The following is a 17,166-nucleotide window of genomic DNA, read 5'->3' on the forward strand; positions in this document are numbered from 1 at the left end:
CCTGAAACCACACTGAGGCAGAATGATGCAGTGAGGAGGTTGCCACCGGTGTCAACCTGAAACAACCCCAGCCATTCCTGAACACCACATGCCTCATCATACCGTCAGCCAGACCTCAGAATCTTTCCTTTTGCCTTCATCTTCACTGTCCATCTTTTGTTTTGTGTGTGTGTGTGCGGTTCTTTTTGTTTTAATGAGAGCCAATATTATCATACGACTGCGCATGTGGGTGTGCGCGCACTTGATGTGGTGTGTATTCCGTCAGGAATCGCAGTTCAAGTGGTTTGAGTGCAGCACAACACACCCCCAATAGAAATAGCAGTGAGTCAGACACAAATCACTGATACTTTCATTACCGGCAGTAACTATTTTACTATGTCACAGCATACCTGCACTTGTATCTGCACTTACAATACAGAAACAAACAAAATAAAACAAACATAATTGGAATGATGCAGAAAAAGATGCAAGCAGACACAAACAGGTATTGGCCCTAGTCATGAGACAAACAATGCCTTTTATTTCCCATTTAATGTATTATTATTTAGTGATTAACCATTTTGTCAAAACGGAAATAGAGTATGCTGACGACCTTACTTCACCTGCCATTTAAGCTCATATAAACAGAATGATGAAAAAAAAAAGAGAACAAGTTCACTGCTTGCTTGATTTTAGAATATAAAAACATACTAATAGAACTGGAAAAGCTTCAGGTCTTTGAGACGGTACAGGGAGCCACAGTTTCTATTACGTTGTTGATTTACTGCAGTTTGGAGGCATATTGCCAACCTCAGCAAATTGTGTACAAAAGGTTTAAATGTTGCCTTAGTCACTGTGAAATTGCAACACAAAAACAACAGTAAGCAAAAACACAGGTCAGGTGTTACTTTAGTTTCCCCTGGCCATTAGTTGGTTTAAATTAGAGGTCACCACCCTCCCAATTAACTTCCCACCCTTCTGTGAACTGGGTCTAGTCCCCAAGCAAAATGTAATCACAGCCACTTCACTGTGCAACGACTGAGCAGCTCTCAGGAATAATGGCGAGAAACTTATTTCGAAAACACAACACTTGTGTTTTAAACAAAATTCACAAAAAAAAAGAAAAGAACATAATATCGAAGATAAGACAAATACACCGCAGATTTTGTTTTCAGGTTTGTTTTTCACAGAGGGCGTCAGGTTAGCATTTTGTGTTACTAAACTACAACAAACCAGAGCAGTGTGAACTAATTTGACGGCAAAAACTATCTGCCTTTATTTACCATTTGGCTCTGTTAGTCTAATAGGATGGGAGAATAATTGGAGGAGAGTCCCATCTTCACGCGCACAACGCTCATAACAAGGTATCCCCCCCCCACTCCACTCTCTGCTGCCTCTGGGAAGATAAAAGACTAACACGTCCCTGTGGACGTGGCTAAGGAATTGTTTATTCCATAATGTTCCCGAGCTTTACCCGCTACTGATGTAAAGTGCATCGCGTGGAACATGATATGGTCACATAAATGAGTGCATCACCGACACACTCATTCTCCTGCATGTGTGCACATACATTAATACAAGGCGTCTAATAAAGAGCGGTAGGAGGATTACATAACAAGGCAAAGCCCGGTGCTGCATCATTACGGCACATTCTCCCACTGAGGGGGTCAAGGGAAGCTGACACACGACTGGTGCCGAACACACACACACACACACACACACACAGAAATCATGGACCAACTTAAGATAAATCATTTCACAATCAGCAACTAGTAGAAGTAAATAAGTGAGGCGTTAATTACAGCACGTCTCAGACTTTTTGCATTTTACATGTCATGCAGCTAAGGGGAAACCAGTGAGGCATTTCTTTTTCCATTGCTGCTAAATTTGTCATCCCAATTCTCTTGTACTACATAGGTATCCTAATTGTGGTAGCTAATTGGGAAATGGTGCCAGGAGGCATTGACACAGAGAGAGAGAGGCAGAGAGAGAGAGAGAGAGAGAGATTAAGTAAAAATGCAAAATGAAAAGTGCAGATGCAATATTTCAATTATTATGGGGTAAAGCTTTGTAATCCCTTCTCATTCAGAAAACCCCTCTCTGTATCACCTTTCAATCAGGAATAATAAAATGAGAAACATGTCACAGCTGCTCAAGTGTAATCTTTTCCTTTGGCGACATGGACACGCTGCGCATTACACGGCAACTGAATTACTTCATTATCAGCACGCGGGGTATGAATTAAAGCAGACAATTAAAAAGGTGGACGGGAGAACGTCTCCTGGAAAATGAATCAAATCTGTCTGACACCCAATTGTGCTGCGAGGTAGTGACACAGAAGGATATGAAGAAGTCGGGAGCGCATGCACAAAAGGCAGCAGATGAAAGGGAAATGAGGATTCGAATGTCTCTCTCGAACAAACCGAATTTATCTTATTGTCTTGTTTGAAACAAGGTCAGAGTAAACGAAATTCAAGTAAACGAAAGTCGTCTGTTCAAACTCTGACACACTCGTCCGTCTCTGCTCATTCTCGTCACTTCTGTCACACACGCAAACACAGTAATGACATGCAAAGAAGGGGGTCATTTCAAAGTAATACCAGCTGATTAGAGGGAATCACGCGCAATCAGAAGCCAGGATGCCATCACCTGTTCCCCTCTACCCTTCCTCTTGCTCATTTATCCAGATTTCTCCCCCATTCTACATAGCAACCAGCTGTAGGCCTAAAAATGCTCAAGATCAGGATTCCTGAAGCCACCAATTAGTATATTTTTGAGGACGGGCTGCGAGGAGAGCATGTCATAAAGTGACAGGCGGCAGAGGCAGCCGAGCCAAGTAATGTAATCAGAGAGGAATGTAAAGAAAGTGGATAATGTGAGGACAGACCTAATGACAGCCTACAGTTAGCCCTTTCTTTCTTAATAAGAAGCACCGTCGTGTGCGTGTGTGTTTGTGACATCTCTCGGTGAGCTGGGAGACGGGCGAGACCTTTTTACTACAAACTATTTACTGTGCTGCTGTGTAAACTGGTAATTGTGCAATGGTACTATTGTGTCATTTCTTTTAAATTAAAAACAGCAGCAGAACTTGTGGAAGACACATTTGTTGAAATAATGTAATTGTAGGACTACATCAAGCGTATAATGATCTATATGCTGCTAAAGTAACTAAAAATGCAATTTATTTACATACAGTACATAATAGGAACATTTGAATTAAACAGCATTTGAGGGACAGCTCGGGTTGAACAGTGTGGAAATATAGTAAGAGAAGCAAGGTTGAGATGGTTCGGTCACGTGCACAGGACTTGGTCACGTGATTATATTGGACGAAGGACGTTGAAGATGGAGCTGCCGGGCAGGAGGAAAAGAGGAAGATGAAGAAGAGAAGGTTCATGCATGTTGTGAGGGAGAACATGACAGTCGGCATAACAGAAGAGGACACAAGCGAGGATGAAGCAGGACGGAGAGTTAAGCAATTGTATGAGGTGAAATCCATATACAAAATCCATGTTTGTGTAGATAATATGTGGCAGCGTTGCAGTCTGTGGAGTATGTGTGATTATTGTTTTAACAGCTGTTTATTTCTGTTGGCCTAGGCTCTTCTCCCAAGTGAGTCAGTTTGGTACCAAGGCCGGTCACAGCTCATCACAAATTGCTTCCATGTCCTAACAATTCCTCTCCCTGCCATCACTGAGAATGTCAGGCCTGTATGCTGTGTTGGAAAGAGAACAGGCACTTGTGAAAGGTTGCATTCCAAATCTTATTATGTTTCACACGGAGAAAGCCTAGTTCATTTGAGGATCCCGTTCAAAAATAGGCACAAGTAAGTCAGTGATTTACCTTCCTCATAAGGGATGGAATTATTACAATGCCTAAAAGACGAGCTAGAGACCTTTCCAAAGGAGACACATCAGAAAAGTACAGAAAAGCACACAGAGAGGTATAAAAGTATTGAGAGCAAAGGCCAGGCAGGTATACACCAACCTTGCGTACCTAAAAAAAACAAAAAAAAAAACTGCTAATACTGCAGAAAGCAAGAAAGCACAACATGTGCTTTCAGTAAGGGCCAAGATCGAATCCAAGAACACCATATGAAGAAGAGCAAAGAAGAGAGCAAAGTTCAGCACTATGTTGGAGCTGTACAATAAATACTACTATACATCAGTCTATTTAACCACAGGCAGGCACCCGTACTAAACACACTTATAACTTCAAAAAGACAATTATTTCTTTGCAGATTTTCATGAATATCCATGTATTATTTCCTAAATAATTGAGAAAATACATTTGTTATTTTTGACATGCTAATGATAGTTCCTGCATATGTCCTTTGAACTGGACACATAACACATTTCAGTGGTCTCTCCCCTGACCTATGTCCAATCTTTCTACCAAGTTTGGTGCATATCAGCTCAGTGCTTTTTTAGTGCACAATACATGTATTAGCGTATGCTGCTCTGACTCCATTGTGCACCACTGCATAGTTTGTATAGCCTTTTGAAAGATTAGTTAGATTCATAAATTCTCCTCGGGATTCTGATTAAACAATCATCGTCCAACATCCACCCATTCATCATCATCCACTTAATCCTCCACATGACGGTTGCAGGCCTGCTGGTGCAAATCCCAGCTACCCCATCAGGCAAAAAGGGGTGTCCACCCTGGACAGGTCATCAGTCCATCACGGGGCCAACATATAGAGATGAACAATCATTCACTCATTCACACCTACTGTTTGTCCATTTAACCATTGTTTTTGGACAAGTGGGAGGGTACCGGAGAACCAAGAGTGTAGCAAAAGACACATCATTATTAAAGAACACCAAATTGATTATGTGTTATGTGTTTAGTAAGATGTTTTTTTTTCTGTAATGTTGTTGTTGTCTTGTTGCTGATATTGTCTGTAATGTTTAGTATGTGTTTTTCTGTCTTAACTCCCTGCCCAGGGACCACAGGTGCAAATTAGCTATTCAGCTAAGTGTGGTACAGACATGGTTCTGTACATGGTCCCCGTCAACTAAATTAATAAAATAAACAAAACTAAGCTAAACTAAAGGAATACCTCACCAATTAGCATTTAGCTTTGTATTACTAGAATAGGGGTAGTATTTTTGAAAAATTGTGCTTCCCAACCACAGTTTCCTCTGTGTCCTGTTAGCGTAACTGTTAGCAAAGATGGCGGACAATGTTTACATTCTGGGAATGAGGCACCTCCCCCTACGAGTGGGTCTAAAAAGTGTGGAATTAGCGTTGCAGTCTCAGGCCTCGGACCAAGTGTCTCTGGTGGGCACGTAACGAAAAAAAGAATTAAGTTGAGATTTGGTTGGGAAGCACATTTTTTCAAAAATACTAACCCTATTATAGTAATACAAAGCTAAATGCAAATTGGTGAAGTATTCCTTTAATATAAATCTAAAAATCCGCTCAAAGCTATTTATTTTTGCCATACAAACTCAATCTAACCCAGCCACTGAGGGGACCACATCCAGTGGTCTCCTAGTGCTGGTCGCAAACCCTTAAGCCCATAAATGGGGAGGGTTGCGTCAGGAAGGGAATCTAGCATGAAACCTTTGCCAAATCAAATATGTGGATCACTGTAAACGGGATCAATCGGGTTAACAACGACCACCATCAGTGCTATTGACCAACAGGGTGCCAATGGAAACTGGGCTACTGCTGGCCAAAGACAGAAGAGGAGAGGGGTAAGGTAAAGAGTATGGACTTAATATATAGGGGTTATGACTGGTAAAGGGAGAGAAGGAAGGTCGATATACTGTGTGTGCAAAAGACCAGGAGAAAAGAAAGGAAGAGTCTGTGAAGAGTGTTATGAGTGTGAAGCTAGAAATTGAAGGTGTGATGTTGATTGTTGTCGGCACTTATGCCCCACAAGTTGACCGTCGGTTAGAAGAGAAAAAGGGAGCCCTGGAGCAAGTTGGATGAACTGGTAAGAGAGTGTTTCCAGAGGAGAGAGAGTGGTGATTGGAGTAACCTGCAGTGGGCATGTTGGTGAAGGGAACAGAGGTGATGAGGAGGGGTTTGTCAAAGTATGGGTTTAATGAGAGCAATGAGGAAGGACACATGGTTGTCGATTTTGCAAAAAAGGGTGGAAACGGCTGTGGTGAATACATGGAGGAACATAGGGTGACCTATGTGAGACAGGCATGATGTATAGCTTGTGGTCTAAAAGACAGGAGGTGGAGCTGGATGTGGTAGAGTTGAAGATGCTGAGATTTCCAGGATGGAAGGTTGAACGGTTTGGAAATAGAGTAAGAGAGGCAAGGTTGAGACGGTTGCGATAGCGATTATATTTGATTATATATAGCTGCAGGGTGGGAGGAAAAGAGGAAGACAACAGAGAAGGTTCATGGATGTTGTGAAGGAGGACATTTGGACAGTCTGGTTAACAGAAAGGGATAGGCAAGGTGGAGGCAGATGATCCGCTGTGGTGACCCCGAAAGGGAGAAGTCGAATGAAGAAGGTGGTCCGTGACATTCACGAAACACAATCTGATTATTTGGAATAATCATTTTACAATCTGGCAATAGAGAGGGTAAATGACAGTTGGATGCACAAGTTAACTTCTTCAAAGTCAGTAGCATGCCACTGCATGACAGAGCATGCTGACGTTAAGTGCTTTGTCATGTCTGCAGTGCTGTATAGCTTGGAAAGAAAGGTATCTCCTGCACTTGAGTACATGTTTTCCCATGAAGCTTTGCCAGTGCTAATGAAAAACATCTTTCATCTTTGTCTGGCCCTAACCTTTGAACCTTACTTCCCCCTCCTGTAAGGGCACAACAAAACACCCAAATCGTTTGGTTGCTACAAAATACTGTGCTTAATCTGCCTCTGTGCGTGTATGTGTGTATGTGTGTGAGATGCCCCCCTCTTCGTCCTCCTCCTCCTCCTCAGCCCAGCATCAGCCACTCCACTAACACAACACAGGCACTGGTTACCACAGCAACCAGGACCCAGCGGTATTTGCTAGCTTTAGTTCTTTGACCAGCAAAACACCCATTCATTTCAGGAGAGAAAAAGATAAAAAGAAAATATATTGTTGTAACTCTAATAAACTGAGGACCTGACTCAAAAGCCAGAGGACATTTAACGGATATCAGAAATTGTTATTCCTCTACATGGCATGCAGAAAAACTGTTCAAAGTAAAGCTTCAGTTTGATTCATGTTATTTCACTGGTTTCGATGAAGATGATATCAGTGAATTAGCATTTTGCATGACGGCTTTAAAGCCTCTAGAAAGAGTTTCTATGAATTATGGATGAACTGTGTGTGTCTCCCTCATAATACTGACCTCCTTGCAAAATTCGGATTTCACCAACACTCAAAAACAAGACGGGGAAAAAAAAAAAACTATGTTTCTAGTGCTGAACAAATGGATTTGTATCTGCAATGTATAAGCACAATACAGGGACACCTTTAAAGACCATCGATGGCAAAGTTTCCCTGTGAGAAAATGTCCTAATTTAAAGGAACATTCAAAACCATGTGGTTATGGATGCAGGGTCGCCTACTTATAGCATGTGTCTGGGGCTCATAGGGCCACTGTGGTTGCTTGCTCAGCTGGCAGTGAGGTGTAGTGTGGCCAGTGCTGCCACAGACATGTTAACTATAGTTTCTGACCCACAAATATAAAGGCATTGTCCACTGCCACAGCACTTACTCAAATTTCCTGTCTCTACTTCTGCGTCTACTTTGAGGCTGTGTAATTATAGCTTCACCCTCCACAGTAATTAGGGACCATTTCAACAAGGATGTGGACTGTCTCCATCTACTTTTTTCCCCCTTTCTCGTCATGTCCTTCTCTCCACACCCTCAAAAAAAGTATTCGGTTACATTTGTACATTTTCATTGTCAATTAACGTATCGTATTTTTGTGAGGGATAAGTCAAATATTTCTGAACAACGACAAGGTGGATTGAAATCAACCTTTTTCTTCAGCTACAGAGCCTCAATGCACTCACTACAGTATAGCCTTGAATTTAGCACTGTGCATCTCCAGTCTCTGTCCTTGGGAGAAAAAAAAGCAGCAATGAGTTATAAAAAAAAAAAAAAAAGGAAGAGTGAATGTCTCTAAACCATCCGCCCCCGGACGAGCAGAGAAGGTGGGTGTGTGGAGCAATAGTCCTCTCTGCATCGCAGTCAGAGGCACAGGGAACAAATCTGCTGTTCAGGCAATGAATGTTATGATATCTCCTGCAGTGCATAATGCAATCTTTTCAAGGCCCTGAGCACCCACAGGCATGAACTTGTTGAAACACAATATTCTGAGGGCAGATGTTCAGGAACTGAAGTCATTTTAGACTCCATTAAATTGCTTATTATCAGCCCAAGTGGTGCCCGACGTGATATGCCCCTTGAAAGAAAATTTAAAACACACTGATGGATGGCATCTTCTTTCAAGCGACCACAGTGACAACAGAGAAAACGTACAGCACCGCTTCGTACAGAAGACTCCGGACCATTTATTGAGCTTTTACAAAGCACTTCTCATCAAACACAAGTAACACGTCCAACCACATGGGCACTCGCAAAAAAAAAAAAGAACCACATGACCTCCACCGCTTTCCCTCCCGCTCACTTGGCTTCTCCAGCTCCAAGTCTTTTAGCACAATAATATGACAGAAACGCATAAGAATAATGGCACGTTGTTGCTAAGAGACCACCTGTTCAGATCTCCCACATGAAACTGTAATCCTCTTATCATCATCATTCGACTATCATTCATTCAAGTGGAGCGAATTTCTCGACAATACTGCAAAGGAGAGACAAAACTATGATACCACAAGACGTTGGGGGGGGGAAAGAAGTGTTTTTCAGATTAAAGCTTTTAATCCAACGGCGTGCTATGCAGTGTACGACTCTTCACAACAATCATTTGAGAAAACGTCATCCGCCGTTTCCCAGGTTGTGTTGACAATAAGGGAGTGGTGCTGCATGGGAAAATGATTGCTGTCCTGCGGGCTGGTAGAGAAGAGACACACCCGTCTTTTCCCTTACCTGTGAGGGTGTGTGCAGAAACCTGCACCACATGCTACACACACGGAACACAGGCAGAGACTGTGTCCACCACCTTTTCCTGAACCTTTTATTTCAACTTTACAAGTAAACTCATTACAAAGTGACCGACTTAACAAAAACAGCCCTATTATTCTCCGGTGTTCTTCCTCTAGTCGGATTGATCTGTTTGTTCACTTCGACGTGTCCTCCCCCCCTCAAGCCGATCAAGGCTCAGACTTGACCCACTGGCGTGCTAAGAGGCTTGACCCAGGGCATCACTTCTCTCAGACACTCAGCGACGCAGCCAGCTGGCGAAGATGACTGCGGCGCACACAGACACACAGAGACCCAGTGCCAGTCCTGAGTATCTGTCTCACCTCGTCAGAGAGGGAATGACTGTATGTCTTGAACTACCTGTTTTTGCGAGGGAGGAGAATTGAAGTGAGTCACAGAGGATCACGCCGGGATTGCAGGGTTGACTCCCCTGTTGATTAAGATAAAAGCGAGCTAAGGTGTGCCTGCGGATTTGACTGACGGCGCAACACTTGTGTGGAGAGTCTGAATCCTTAGTCGCTCACTCATTTCGCCTTTTAGGTCCACCCTTGTTAAATACACACACTTAACTAGGCCCGCATGACTCACAGCAATGGTGTTACCCCCCTCTTCTCCCCTGCAATTACTCAGTATCTGCCCAGCTGCTGGCAGCAATGACTTAGCAGCCGGCGTATGTTTTCACATCTCCTCTTCTTCACAGATTTCAGCTCGCATACAAAGCAGACACACAGACAAACGCTGTTAATGGACGCATTTAAATGTAGATGGAGTGAAACTGGCTTTTTAGGAGGGTTTCCAACAATAGAAAGTTCAAAATAAAAAGCCTAAAAACTGCACTACACAAGGACAACATCCCATCGCTGTGTACAACCGTCTGTGCCAGGAACATTGCCGTAAACTTGGGAGTCGTTTTGCTTCTTTTCAATTACTTATGATCTAATTTGTAATACTTGCGCAATCGGCTCCTGCAGCTTCACCATTCCCTCAATGTGCTTGACAATCCTGTGACATTACAGTTGACAGAGTGCACATCAGCTTTAGATAATGCTCCATGTTTTGTATCAAGACGACAACTATGCCTCTACAATACATTGCCAAAGCAGTTTCAGGGGGAAAACACCTCATATCATACAGTGTATTGTTAAAGTTCATCATCTTATCTCTTGACATGGTGGAATTTACATGGGAAGAACTTGCTTACACAGTGCCGGGGTTCACAAAAGTACAGAAAACATGAGAAATGACAAAAGCATAGCCCATGTCGGACCTTTTGCCTCATTTTTGCCACTGGGTCACATCCCCAGTGTGGACGAGGAAGTCTGTGCCTGCACTTCACTGGCCATCTGCAACTCTGGCTGACTGTCAGCACTCTGGCAGGGCTCTTTTTTTTCCCCCCCCACCAGGGATAGAGCACAACCCCCCTTGCACTTGAATGAGCAACACCATCCTGTTCCTGTTCCTCCCCAAGGGTTCGGGATCTGGACACATACAGTGCGTCCATGTTGTTTAACCCACAACAGTTGGGTGGAAACACTTGGACAAACCCCGCCAGAGCATAGCATCTGACTCTCAGTCAGAGGGAGACACTGAAGGCTGCAGTGGGGCCCTTTCTGGCTCAGAAACGAAGCATCCGTCAGTCCATCTACGCTCATCTGACCTCCTTCCTGATAAGTTTAGCTCCAGCAGGAGTATAAACTGCCGGCCTCTGCCCATTCTTGGCCCGCCGTTACAAAGAATTGTCTGATCACAACTGGAACCTGAGATTGGCGTCACACAGGCACAGGTGAGGACGACATTGTGTTAACATTCATGCCACTGAGGCGGTTGTTAATGTATAACTTCAGCGGCACAATGTCAACCATCAGTCCTTTGAACAATCAGACACTCATCAACATTGCATGTGTGTGTACTGTTGTGCATAAACCAAACCAGCAGTTCTTTCCATTATATTACACAAGCGAGACTTGATCTAATTAACTGAGGGTCTTTGTTTTCAGAATTGACATTAGGAGGTAAAGTTCACCCCGGCCTTATTTGTTTATTCACTGAAGGTAGGAATGGGTTTGAATGTTGAAATGGCTCTGGGGCAAATGTTTACTCGTTGCAACAGATAAGCCCAACCTTCTCTGCCCGTCAAACACTGACTTCTGGAATGCAATATGTTCCCTTTTTAGCAAGAACACCATGCAGAGGAAGGAAAGGCCGACAGCACTATCAATGCAGCAGGGTGGATTTTAGGAATACAATAAGGCCGAGGGAGTAAATGAATGACTTAAAAGGGAGGGGGTGAGACATTGCATTTGGTCAAGTGCCAAATGACAAAAAGAAAAAAGAAAAATCAACCAGCTGAGCTGCCTCTCCCTATAGATTATCCAAGGAAAACATGGATGAGGTTTTAATTCAGCCCAACCAGTAAAAAAACAAAGTCTGATTCCAGGTGTGCTGCTACGTACACCTGAATCCACGTATTTCCAAAACTTTGTTCATTAGTTCAACCTTACCTTGTAAACATTTTCCGTCAAGCGGTGAACCTCGTCGGTGCGAGACATCGTGGAATCTTCAGCAAGGACCATATACGTGTGCGTGTGCCTTTTCTCTCCCTTAAAACGTTGTATCCGCGTAAAATGGCAGTAAAGCGGGTGAGTGCAACACGAGGCGCGGATCAAAGAAACAGGCGAGGCGGTGCGCCCGTGTGAGAGCGAGACGATGCTGCGCTCCTGAATCCCCCACTCCAACTGAACACACCTTCCTTCCTTCCTTCCTTCAGCACAGCTGACAGCGCTGTGCTGCCTTCACGGACTCCGCCAGAGCTCGGATTTTCCATCTTTGATGTCGCTCCTTGACAGTGTTCGAAAATAAACATGAAATAAAACTTTTTTGTTTTTTCAATGAAACACTATACTTTTTTTTTATATCACACAATGCAACAGTACAATGCTCAATATTATCGGTATGATATCGGTATCAGCAGATATTGGCTTTAAAATGTATGTAATAGATATCTGCCGATATGACTGCTTCTCTACAACAGTAGGCCAAATAGGCTGCTACCTCCTTGAGTTCTATGCTAGCGCCCTCTAAAACTATTTTTTTTACAATTATTTAATTTGCATAATGGCAAAACTGTATACATTACAATACAAAGATATTTAGTTTAATAAAAACAGAAGAAACCAAATTATATTCACATTCCTGAACCTGAAATCAGAGAGCATGTTTCTTATCAAGATAGTTTTCCATTACTAATCAATCACTGCAGCCCTTATATCACAGAATCTTTATTTGCCTTTATTTTGTCACTTAATATAAACGCCATTCTCCACATCCTACGATGCAGCGCTATGTTTTTAAAATGTACATACCGTGTACTAACTTATGCACCTTTCTCACACTAACCAGAGGCAAGTGCACTTTTTTTACAGCTAACTCTGATTAGTCTACGTAAATACTGTGCTTTCCCTAGGGAAATTTAAAAATGTACCTGTTTACTGTGACACATTCTAATTGATGGTATGATCACTTCTAACAGACACAAGTCTATAATCTCTGCAGCCACAAAACAATAAATTACGTAAAAGGATTAGGTGGAGACTGTCATTATGAGTGAAAGGAAACCCTTCAGACACAAAATGAAAATTGTAGTTCTAAATCAATGTCATGGATAAAAAAAAAACAAAAACAAAAAACTAGTGTGCAGTGCAGTCTGCCCCATGAATATCAATCATATCATTCCTTGTGGTGCTTTTTAGCAGTAATATGCCCAGACTCATTGGAAACAATAACCCAATTATTGACCTAATTCTGATTATGTTGTTTACATGAGTTTCGAATGGAAAATTCCAGTCATATTCCTGTTTAAATGTCCAATAATGACTCAAATAACATCAACTGCTTTAATCCAATTACGCTTTATAGGTCTATAAAATGTAGCTAAAATAGAAATATTTCACGTTTTAGTCTGGTTATTGCTTATTCAGGTTAAGGTAATCAGAAAATGCTATTTACAAGGCAGTAGTATCAGAATACTGCTGTCCATGTGAATGTCACTGCTGCCTTCTGGGTAACCTATAAATGTCACGTTTCTCTGCATAATTTAATTTAATCTGCTTTATGTAAAGCAATAAGCCTGTCATACTGCTTTCACTAACACAAGGAGTGATGTTTTTTCACAGAGGATAAGTTTTGATGGTAACTTTCATTGTACAAACTAGTTTGGGTCTAAGAGCCCACTTAGTGTCGGATTGTTAATAATGTATTGGCTTTCTTGTCTTAAAGTCTACAACAAATCCGGCAACAAAAGCTTTCTACTTTATTAAGCAACCATACACACTTCACTGGTGTGCTGTGTGAATAAAGACACCTGTTCTGCAGTGTTGAGCGGAGCAGTGTCGAAGAGTGCCACCCTCTGGTCGTTACAGAACACTGCAGTGAGAGAGTCACATGACCCCTATTTGACATACAGGACAGGAAAAACAAAAAGCAATCAGTTTGTGAAAGAAAAACACACTGAGACATTACACTATTTTTAATGTTTAATGTTCATTGCCAAATACAGTGCTGTAAAAATAAGTAGTCATACAGATGTCTGCAGGTCCCACCACTGGGTACCAATGAAATTAGGGCTGAAACTATGACAATTATTTTCATGTCAGAAAATGTTACGTTTTTCACCAACCCTGGTTGGTCTTTTTTGTCCGAGTTTTTTTGTTATATGGAGCAAAGAAACCAGACAATATTCAAATTTAAGAAGGGTTTTAATTATAGAAAAAAAAGAACACTTGTTGGAGCCCTAGATTAAATACCGAAATTAGCAGAATGTGCACGCAAACACAAACTCCTCCATTTAAACAGAGTAAAACACTGAACAAAGACCACTGATTCAGTCAGGCTGCCAGCATCTCTCTGTCTGGCTTGTTCTTCGCTCCTCTCCTTTCTGGAAAACAATAACAATGGAACAGAATTAGCCAGGAATCAATAACACCTCTGACAATTGAGTAACTAAGGCTTTGTGATATTAATCATTCACTCTACCTGGTTGAGCTCTAGCTGCCTCTGGGACTTCTGGTATTGGCTCAGTTGGGACTTCTGGAAATGCTATATCTTCTCCCTGGAAAAAAAGACAGTAAATGTTATGCAACGTAATGAGAGAGAGGAACTAAATGCTCTGTTGTTAAGCAAAACCAATGCCTTTTACAATACATTAGATTGTCACTATAGTTTACAATTACTAGCTTTAAAATTCATACATCATATTAGTAACAACTACATGCAACTATACTATGATTTGTATCCAAACTTAACATAACTTTTATAGAGTTCAGAGGAAATCTGTTTTATTTTTTCAGGTTGCAGGTACTGACTTTTGCACTCATATGTTCTTGTAGAAGAAAAATGTTCCATTGCCCTAAAACTTTTGTGTGTAATATGTATAAATGCGTGAGTCAAGAGTCAAAACATAGTCATTTGGGAGCGTATGTCATTTGGAATAATAACTAGATTACAAGAGAGCAGTTTTAATTACTATTATGAATCAACCAAAATCATATTCACAGCTGTTTCAGTTGCAGCCTGTTATTACATCGAAATTATATTGTGGCTGCGAAATTCTTTTCCAAATTATATTCGATTGTCTTACCCGCCTCTGTATATTATACAGACATGAGGCCAGACTATTTGCATGCACTTTTCATGTAAATCCCCCCACTTTTTAACCACAGCACTGCAAGTGATACATGGCCAAACAACTGCAAACGTTCTCTCTATTAATTACATGTGCAGCTTCACACCCACCTGAGTGATAGCGTGCAGTTCTGCTAAAACAGCGTCCTCGTCCTCTTGTGTCAGTGCTCCAGCCAGCATTTCATCTATTTGCTGCAGCGGGAAAGAACATAGAACGTGTACAGGAACATTGTAATGTGAGGAAATTGACTGGTGCTTTATGCAGCAGCTTTATATTTGTTGAGTGTAAAAGAGAAGCAGAAACAAACACCAATATCGAACAGACATTTACCCTTTGATATTCAATTGATTCCTGGGTCTCATCCAAGATTCTCTCCACGTCTTCTATTGACATGATCTGTCACAAACAAGAAAAGACAGGCCACGTTGAATACTGATAATCAGAGGTGATTTTGATATGCAGGAGTCAGAGCTCTGCACTTTCCCCTTCTGCAAAATCCTCTCCCAATGATCACATTTTAAAAATGGTTGCTTTATAAGTAATCAGTCAATACAAGTACATTGTGCATTAATTACAATAATAAGAAAAGCATAGAGCTAAATACAAAAGGCAGCAAAAAAGAACAAGTACCTTGTGCATACTCTTCAGGCAATCATTCCCAACCTTGAGTCCTTCGATGACTGTCATCTCAATTTGCATGAATTCAATATCTTGAATCTGTTGACAAATAGTATGTAAAATTACAGACATGCATGACAAGCAAAACAAGTGCAATGTTAAAAGCAGTGATGCAGTCCTTGTCATATGTGCTCTCTTGAATACAACACTGGTTAAAAGTAGGGTTTTGGAAATGGTCCGATTTACAGCTCAGATTTATGTTGTATTTTGCAGAAAGACTTCTTAATGGACCCTTTGCATAGCAGTCATTTTGATGGGTCACGGTGGTAAATGCAAAGGAGTAAATAATCAAATTAATGACAACTGAGACAAGTGTTAATGTCATTTCATAGAGGCAATTTCATTGTAGCATAAGGAATCACAGTGAATACTTCCTCTTTTTTCAAAACAAAGACATTAAGAACAAATTTTAACGTGTGTGGCACACAGTCGTTTGCTATTGGCTGAACATTAGTAGAGAGACAGTTATTCAACAGCAACACGATGGAAAGATACTGATGCTGGGCACCATGATAATGATTTCATTCCCCATTAAGAAGGATCAAAAAGGAATCATCTCAACTTACCATGCGCTCAAGGTTTGAAATTTGATTTTCAGTCTTATCTAGCAGCTGATCCTGATATCTTCTTTTCTTAAGCAGCAGCAGTGCTTTCCTGAAATCACAAAGAAAACAGTGATGAATGGAATGGGGAAACACGTGTTCAAGAGAACCACAAAAATGCAGCTTGTAAATAAACACCTTTCAACAAAATTCAATACTGTAGCTTCCATAAAAACCAACATTTATTGCAGTGATATTTTATCAGACCACATTAGTAAAGTACAGAACACTTTCAGAGACATTTTTAGAATATATGATCATGACTGAATTGCAACAGCTTATGGACACTTACTCTTTCCTGCCATCTTTCAGCAACAGCTTTGTAAGACATCGCTCTTTCTCCAGCTGAAAGGTGATTTTCTTTTGGTACTGCTTGAGCTTATCTCTCTGCTGCTTCAATTGCTGGGAAGTCACAGAAATATATCTATGTATACATTTTTTTTTTTTTCCAAACACTCTTATGTGAGAAAGATATAACACATTACTAACTCAATAGCAAAGCAATACAGAGCAAAAACTGGGTCACACATGTGACCACTGTATCTGTATCATATTGATTAATGAAGTTCACACCTATTTTACAAATTGGTGATATTATGTTAATACTGATAGAAGCACACACAAGAGTTTTTCCCTTGAACTTTCTCTCAACAGCTGTCACAAATGGGGCACATTTACAACTCATATCAACACAAGTGCATTGTGTAATTATTAACTGCGTTCAAATAAAACAATAGATACGTGCGCCTTCTCGAGCGGTGTGTTATTGTCTGGTAGCTAATCTGATGCTAATACCGCTGTCAGCTCACCAAAACGGCTTTGTCTTGTTCCGTTACACGAGAAGGTTGCGTATTTCTTCCGAGAAGGTTTCCCATTATTTAGCCACATCGCCGTCATATCCTCTTTTATCGACGTACAAAATATCACTCTTTGCTGAGCATTTTTCCATGATGATAAACACCCTCAAGACGGCTAGCAGGCTAACGGACGACCAGTATGTACACACAGCAGAGCTGTATTTTTCTACGGCAAGCGGGGTAGGACATTGAGGATATGTTTTGACTGGAGCTGCTTTTGCCTTTCATGTACGGTCGTTTGGGATCGTTTTTAGTTATGTTGAAATACAGTATGTGCGTTTGTTTGTTTGCCACTAAACG

General features: G+C 41.3%; 2 protein-coding genes across 5 annotated transcripts in view; both read right to left on the bottom strand.

Moving 5' to 3' along the window:
* baiap2a (BAR/IMD domain containing adaptor protein 2a) overlaps positions 1-11,788 on the bottom strand; it is a 50,394-nt gene extending 38,606 nt beyond the window's left edge. For all 4 annotated transcript variants that reach the window (XM_044051412.1, XM_044051414.1, XM_044051411.1 and 1 more), the window contains exon 1: positions 11,551-11,788. In XM_044051412.1, the coding sequence (XP_043907347.1) occupies positions 11,551-11,622 (72 nt within the window). In that variant the 5' untranslated portion in view covers positions 11,623-11,788. The remainder of the gene's footprint in view (positions 1-11,550) is intronic.
* Positions 11,789-13,568: 1,780 nt separating this feature from the next.
* Positions 13,569-17,038, bottom strand: LOC122784814 (charged multivesicular body protein 6-like). Its single transcript, XM_044050171.1, has 8 exons — positions 16,819-17,038; positions 16,302-16,411; positions 15,974-16,061; positions 15,360-15,446; positions 15,060-15,125; positions 14,840-14,920; positions 14,081-14,156; positions 13,569-13,982 (listed from the first exon to the last, which is right to left on the bottom strand). Exons 1-8 carry the CDS (start codon positions 16,882-16,884, stop codon positions 13,933-13,935), a joined length of 624 nt encoding a protein of 207 aa, XP_043906106.1. The 5' UTR covers positions 16,885-17,038; the 3' UTR covers positions 13,569-13,932.
* Positions 17,039-17,166: the final 128 nt, after the last annotated feature.

This window comes from Solea senegalensis, linkage group LG19 (genome assembly GCF_019176455.1).
Source record: "Solea senegalensis isolate Sse05_10M linkage group LG19, IFAPA_SoseM_1, whole genome shotgun sequence".
Lineage (NCBI taxonomy): Eukaryota > Metazoa > Chordata > Actinopteri > Pleuronectiformes > Soleidae > Solea > Solea senegalensis.

Excerpts from the sequence above, each read along its gene's own strand:
- LOC122784814 (XM_044050171.1), bottom strand. The coding sequence starts at position 16,884 with ATGGGAAACCTTCTCGGAAGAAATACGCAACCTTCTCGTGTAACGGAA. Across the intron at positions 15,447-15,973 it reads TTTCAAACCTTGAGCGCATG|ATTCAAGATATTGAATTCAT; the intron begins GTAAGTTGAGAT and ends ATTTGTCAACAG. Across the intron at positions 14,157-14,839 it reads AACTGCACGCTATCACTCAG|GGAGAAGATATAGCATTTCC; the intron begins GTGGGTGTGAAG and ends CTTTTTTTCCAG.